The sequence below is a fragment of the Panthera uncia genome, chromosome E1 (assembly GCF_023721935.1).
Source record: "Panthera uncia isolate 11264 chromosome E1, Puncia_PCG_1.0, whole genome shotgun sequence".
Lineage (NCBI taxonomy): Eukaryota > Metazoa > Chordata > Mammalia > Carnivora > Felidae > Panthera > Panthera uncia.
In genome coordinates, this window is record NC_064814.1 from 8,755,085 (window position 1) to 8,761,693 (window position 6,609).

At 60.3% G+C, this 6,609-nt stretch overlaps 1 protein-coding gene across 2 annotated transcripts in view; it reads right to left on the minus strand.

Annotated features, from left to right (window-relative positions):
* Positions 1–798: 798 nt before the first annotated feature.
* Positions 799–6,609, minus strand: part of TBKBP1 (TBK1 binding protein 1) — a 17,691-nt gene continuing 11,880 nt past the window's right edge. For both annotated transcript variants that reach the window (XM_049637497.1, XM_049637496.1), the window contains 3 exons: positions 4,823–4,941; positions 3,849–4,576; positions 799–2,895 (listed from right to left, as the gene is read on the minus strand). In XM_049637497.1, the coding sequence (XP_049493454.1) occupies positions 2,767–2,895; positions 3,849–4,576; positions 4,823–4,941 (976 nt within the window). In that variant the 3' untranslated portion in view covers positions 799–2,766. The remainder of the gene's footprint in view (positions 2,896–3,848; positions 4,577–4,822; positions 4,942–6,609) is intronic.

A 6,609-nucleotide genomic window follows, 5' to 3' on the forward strand; every position in this document is an offset into this window, starting at 1 on the left:
TTAGACATGCCAAGGACCGGAAGTGGCTACCTAGGTCATGCCCCTACCTGTAGCTCATTCCGGGTCATCCTTTCCCCCTTTCCTCAATGACTGGGACTTCTCTTTGCCTCGTGTCCCTGTACCACCCCTAACTCACTCGTGCCCTTCTACTAGCAAATGTTTACAGAGATACAAAGAGGACCCAGACCCAGAAACCTGGGTGCTGCCTTCTTCCACAGGAGCTGAACCGAGATGGAGGAGACCCAGGTTGCACTGAGTGCCTATGTTCCACAAGGCTCCGGAACCTTCTTTCCCATGGCTTATGAAGCCATGTCCCATAGGGATGGCTATTCTCACCTTTCCTGGCACTCAGGATTTGGCTGCAGATGGAATCAAGGCTGGAAGAACTTTTAGAAGCCAGCTGTAGTCGTTAACTGCAACAGAGGAGCAGGGGAAGCTGGGCCATCTCCCCACTGGGGTCTGGACCTTGGTGCTGAATGGGGAGGAATCCTGCATCTGGAGCTGAGCCTTGGGACTTCGATGAGCAACTGTTCCAGCCTTTTAAGTGAATCCTGGGCCTGAAAGGGTCACATGGAAATGAAAGGCACCCAGAGTTGGTGAATACAGCTGAGGCCTTTCCTGCACACAGAGGGCACCGCCCCGTCTGGGGCAGAAGTCACAGGTTCATGGCCTGGCTTTGACCTCCCAGTCTGTGGGGCTTTCAAGGCAGCTGCTGAGCCTGGGGTCCAGTCCCTCTCCTGCTCTCAGAACCACGAGGACATGGAACACGGATGTTCTTTCTCTTAGAGGCCCAGCTTGGTTCCTGGCATGCAAAAATCATTTGATGAAGAAACAGTTGCTGCTGAAGCCCCAAGGCTTCAGAACCTCTACCTGCCAGACCTGCTGGGAGGGAAAATTCGAGCCCCAGACAACTGCTCAGGGCTGGGTGGCTGGCTGCATTGTCACAAAGACACCCTCTACTGCTCCGGATCTCTTTTAAATACACTCCATGTCAGGGTGCCTGGGTGGTTCAGCCAGTTGAGTGGCCGATTCCTGATTTCAGCTCAGGTCATGATCTCCTGGTCTGTGAGTTCGAGCCCCGAGGCGGGCTCAGCACTACATGGAGCCTGTTTGAATTCTCTCCCTCCCTCTCTCTCTCTCTCTGCCCCTCCCTTGCTCTCACTCTCTCTCAAAATAAATAAACATCAAAATAAAGAAAACATGGCCCACCCTGCCATAGTTGTGGTTCCTTGGGTTTTGCCAGACCTCCCGCGACCAAGGGTTTTCTCCCCACCCCAGCCACGGAGGGCACAGACCAAGAGCAGATGGAACAGGTAAGTTTTATTTGGACTTTAAACTTGTTCAGAGAGCTCAGGGGCCCCCACCTCCCCTCTCCAGGCCCCCTTCTCATTTCCCCTCCCTGGGGGAACACTCAAGGTACAATGCCATGTGTCTCTGGAGTCCTTGGCCCCTTCCTGCCTGATACACCTCTTCACTCCCCTGCACTGAGGAGGAGGGGAGGGGTGTGAGGAGGCGGGGGTGCCTGGAAGTGTTGGATCAGAATGGTACATGCACTGACGGTAGCGCCCACTGCCACCAGCCCGGGGCTGAGACCTGGGAGAGGCTCGCAGTGGGGGGGTTGGATTCATCGTGGGGCAGCAGGCTCTTGCCATAGGAAGCTCCCCACCTCAGCCCTGGGGACCCCCTGGCCTCCTGCTTACCCATCCTTCTGAGGGTACGACTCTGAGGTAGATTTCACAGAGGGAATGTGGGTCGCTGGGGTGTGGGAAGGGGGTTAGCTCTTTTGAAGTTGATCTCCAACAGCACCCTGGGCCCATCCACAGGTTCTGGCCTGGGAGGCAGGGATGATGACACCCACCCAGCTATCAGAGGCCGAGTCACACACGGGCTCCAGGGCACCTGTGGTGTCAGGGACTCGAGAGGGGTAAGGGTGAAGGGGAGCATCTGTCTTAACAATCTGTGTCTTGGTGCTAGGGGCTCCAGGGGGAGGCAGGGGCCTGGGAGGCTAGCACAGATACTCCCCTGGCCTGAGGGTCAAGTTGCAGGATGGCCCCCGCCTCTCATCCCCACCCTCAGGGCAGCCTCTTTAGGCTGAATCCCTCCAGTCCTCCAGGGTCTTCCCTCTCCTCTCCCACCCTCCTTATTCCCCAGGGGAGCAGAGGAGAACAAGACCGGCCTGCAGGGAATGGCAAGAAACAAGATGCCTCCTTCCCCCAAGGGGGAGGGGCCCATGCCAAGAGCCCCGAGCTGGCCATGGGACGGAGGAACTGGCATCAGTGTGCAAGGCAGGCTCTGGGACCCCACAGGGAGGCGCTCCCTGGACAGAGCACAGCCTGAGAAAGATGGACATCCGGGGAGTGGCTAGGGGAGCTCCTGGAGTCCTCTGATACCCTCCCCCTCCCCCAGGCCCAAGCAGCGGGCAGGCGGGCAGGCGGTGGCGACGGATCCAACCCTGTCTGAGAACAGAAAGGCAGAGAGAGAGGCTGGGTGGGGTACGCCCCTCCCCATCTCAGCCCAGATCCCCACCTCCCCAGTGGAAGCCAGGGAGCTGGGGACAGCCTCGGCTGGCCTTCCAGGAAGAGCCAGGGCTGAGTGGTGCCTGGACCAGGGAAGACGGCACACACGTTGACTCGGTAGCTAGTGGAGGTATCTGGGGGTCGCAAGGGGCAAGGGCCCCCCACGAGATTCATGCAGCATTCAAAGTGAGCGAGTGAGTGGGGGTGATGAGAGAAGATGGAGAAACAGCCAGGGGGTGGGGGAGGCACCCTAGATCTTGCTGTTCTCCAGGTGGGAGTCAATGTGTTTGATGAGGGCATCATCCGGGTACCCAACAGGGAAACCTAGCTGGCAGAGGGGGCAGCTGCGGATGTCAGAGCCCACTGTCTCCATCAGCAGCTGTGGAGAGAGAGGGGAGTCACCTAGGGTCCCCAGCCCTCCCTCACGATCCCCACAGCCCAGCCTGCCCTTTCCCGAGACCCAGGGCAGGGAGGGCTGCAGCATGCAGAAAGGGTCTGGTCACCCTCTGTCCAGCACCACTCCTCCTTCTCCCCATTCCCTGCCCACCTCCCACCAGCTCAGCATCCACTCCCCCAACCCAGGGCCTATGGCCCCAGGAGGTGCGTATGCTGAGCCTGCCAGGTCATCTACGGTAATGAGGGAAGCCAAGACCCAGACATGCCCCCAGAGTGACTAAGACACAGCTCCCAGATAACTCAAAGCAATGGATAATCCCAAACAATGTACAACCCAAAAATAATTTTCTGTCTGGCTTTAGAATATATTTTGGTCCTTCCAGGTGGCAAGGGTTGGCTCTGACATTCGGGAAACTCATTATTTCAGGGAAATGATAGAGCCCTGAGATAGGCTGTCTTCTAGGACAGCCGGAAAAGAGCAGGGGCTCTGAGACCAGATGGAGGGAACTGGATGAGCAGGCCTGGCCCTGTGTGGGCCCCAGACCTGTGGCAGTCAGCATGGCCTCCATCACCAATCTAACAGGAGAGGGCTTCGGGCTCACTGCCTCCCTGTTAGGAACCCTCCAATGGAATTAGATCATATAATCACTGCCCTCATTTTGCAGATACGACAACTGAGGATCAGGTGGGATAAGTGACCTGTCCGAGGTCCCACAGCTGCTAAGCGGTGAAGTCCGGGATCAAAGCTGGGACTGTCACTCTGAAGCCCATGCCCTTAACCGCCGCCCTGAGAGAGAGGTAACGGTGCAGGCCCCACCTACGCAAGCAAAAGGCCCGGAGAGAGAAGTAACGGGCCTAGGCTGCCCCTGAGAGGCGAGGGCCCGGGGGCCGAGGCAGGCGGCCGGCCCTCAGGTGACAAGCGGGCGCCCCACTCACGTTGATGGACGGCCAGGACTGCGCGTGCTCGGCGTGGGCGTAGGCGGTGGCGGCGGGCGACTCTGGGATGGGGAAGCCCGCGCAGAACGAGGCGCAGCGGATGGTGCCCGCCTCGGGGCTGGGCGGGCTGGTGGGCACGGCCCACTCCTCCTCCTCGGAGGGCTGCTTCTCGAAGCGCAGCCGGATGCCCTCGAAGGCGCGTCGCGGGCTGAGCGGCCGGCCGGGCCCGTAGAGCTCGCCGCCGTAGGCCCGCGGCTTGGGCAGCGTGGCCGCCTCGGCCTGCAGCCAGGGCGGCGAGGCCCCCGCGTAGCCCGCGCCCTCCGCCATCTCCGAGTAGCTGCGCCGGCCCTGGAAGCCGGCCTTCACGTGGTGGCTGGGCGGCTTGGCGTAGGCGCGCTCGGCCGGCGTCCTCTCGCCCGGCGGCGGGGGCGGCGGGGGCCGGGGCTGCGGGGCGGGGCAGGTGGGGGGCCCCGGGGAGCGGCGCTGCGGGCTGGGAGACTGGCACGGCGGCGGCACCGGCGAGCGGCGCTGCGGGACGGGCGACGGGCAGGAGGGCGAGGCCGGCGAGCGGCGCTGCTGGGGCGAGGGGCACGGGGGCCCGGGGGAGCGGCGCTGGGGGGCGGGGGACTGGCACGGGGGGCACGGGGGCGCCGCTCGGGCGGGCGGGGACGGGGAGGGGCACTGGGGGGCCGGGGAGTGGCGCTGCGACAGAGGCGAGTGCCTCTGGCCTGGAAGAGAAGCAAGCCGAGGGGAAGGGCAGTGGTGGGGAGAGAAGGCGTCAGCACTGGGGAGCCATGGGCGTGCCGGCGCCCGACGCCCACCCTACCCTCTCTCCTCGGAACGCGAGCGGGTGAAAAACGACCCGGCAGGGAAAGGAAGGCAGGGGTGGCCCCAGGACGCGAGATGGTAGCCACAGCTACCCCCCCCCCCCTTGGGACCCAGCTCCGGGCCGCCCCTTCCAGGCCCCCTCTCACCGCCACTCCGGGCCTGCTCCTGCAGCAGAGTCCTCAAGATCCTCCCCTGCAGGGAACTCAACTCCCGAAGCCGGCCCAGCTCCTCTGTCAGCTCCGTGTAAGCCAGCGCCAAATTCACCCTGAAGGACACCCCAGCCCCCGCCCAGTCAAGGCTGGACGCCAGCCTGCCCTGACCCTGAGGTCAGAAGGCAGCGGGTGAAGAAGAGGAGAAGGGAAGCGGGCTTACTGTCACCGCGTGGAGGGAGAACTGGCTGTGCCCGAGCAGCTGGCTCTCCCTTCCCTCCAGGGCTCTCCTACCCCAGCTGCAGAATTCTCTTTGGCCTTAAGTTCTTACCTCCAACACTACCTCTTCCAGGAAGCCTCCCTCTCTTCCCAGTGAACCTTACCTGGGGCTAGGGCAGTGGCTCCCAGACTATAAGGCTGAGGCTGGGGAGCTCAGTGATTCCAGGGGGTCCCTGAATCCATGTGTTCATCAAGCATAGTCTATGGCCTGAGCACATCTGATTCAGGGATGTGTGAACGTTTTTCTAATCTGTCCAGAAGCTGTGGTGACGAATAAAACACAGATTCATCAAAAAAAAAAAAAAAAAAAAAAAAAAAAACTGCGCCGAATTTATAGTAGCTTTCGTTACTGTGAATTTTCTCAAAGAGCAACCAGTAAAAGTGTAGGTGCAATCTGTGGTGTTGGGGGCAGGGGATCCATGAGGAGTCCTCACCTTGGGAAGACGGGGGACCAGTGTTGTACAGCCTAAGAGGAGCCCCCGTTCCATAAGTGAAGACACAGCCTTCTGGTTCGGCAGAGGAACCACCTGGTAAACTTGAACCCAAGTCAGCCAAGTTTCAGGTCCACTGCCCTTGCTTTCACCTCAGAGCTGCCTCTGAGTGTTCAGTCTTGCACCTCCCAGGGCCTCCAGGGAGCCCTTTAGGTGGAGATCTTTGTGAACAGCCGCCGTGTACTGCACACCTCCAGAGGGCGCCACCCACAATAAGCACTTACAGAAGTTGTCTTGTTCTGGAACTGCCCTGGGAGTTCCTCGAAAGGGAGCATTATGTGGCTGTATTTATATTCCCAGCGCCTTGCCCAGGCCTGGTACCCAGTAGATGTTCAGGAAGTGAAGAATGAATTGAACCTCCCAATCCATGTGCCTTTCTGCTTCCCTTTCTTCCTCCCACTTCCTCCTGGGCACCCACCTGCATGGAGCTGGAACAGACTCTGAACTTAGCCAAGACTTAACCCACTTCCTTTTCTCTTCCTTTCTCTGCAGGTCACTTTGACCCAGAACTACGGAAGGTAATCTCTCTCTGCGCTGCCCCTCCCCTCTCCCAGCCTGGGCTGCATACCTCCAGGGAGCCCTTCCAGACCTCACAGGCAGCTCTGCGTCGCCTTGGGTCACTGCTTTCATCTCTGTTCAGGGCTTGGACAGAGCCTGGGAGACAGCGGTTTTTGTTTCCTCTGATGTCTCCACCCCCTTACCAAGTCCAGAAGGGACTCCAGAGCTTTGTGGAAGTTGGAGCTGAGCTGGAGGGGAGTGGCAGGCAGAGACTCAGCCACTCTAGATGGATCTCCTCCCAGGGGAGGCGCTCTTGCTCTTGGAGCTGTAGGGTGCTGGGCATGAATGGAGGGGCAGGTGTCCAGACCCTGTGGGCCCTGTCCCCATCCTGAAGATGGGAGAGAGGATGCATGTGGACAGGAGGGAGTGCAGGTAAGAGCGAGGCCAGTATGAGCATGAGGAACAGTGTACTAGAGGGTGAGAGAGACAGAGAGAGACACGGGGGGGGGGGGGGGG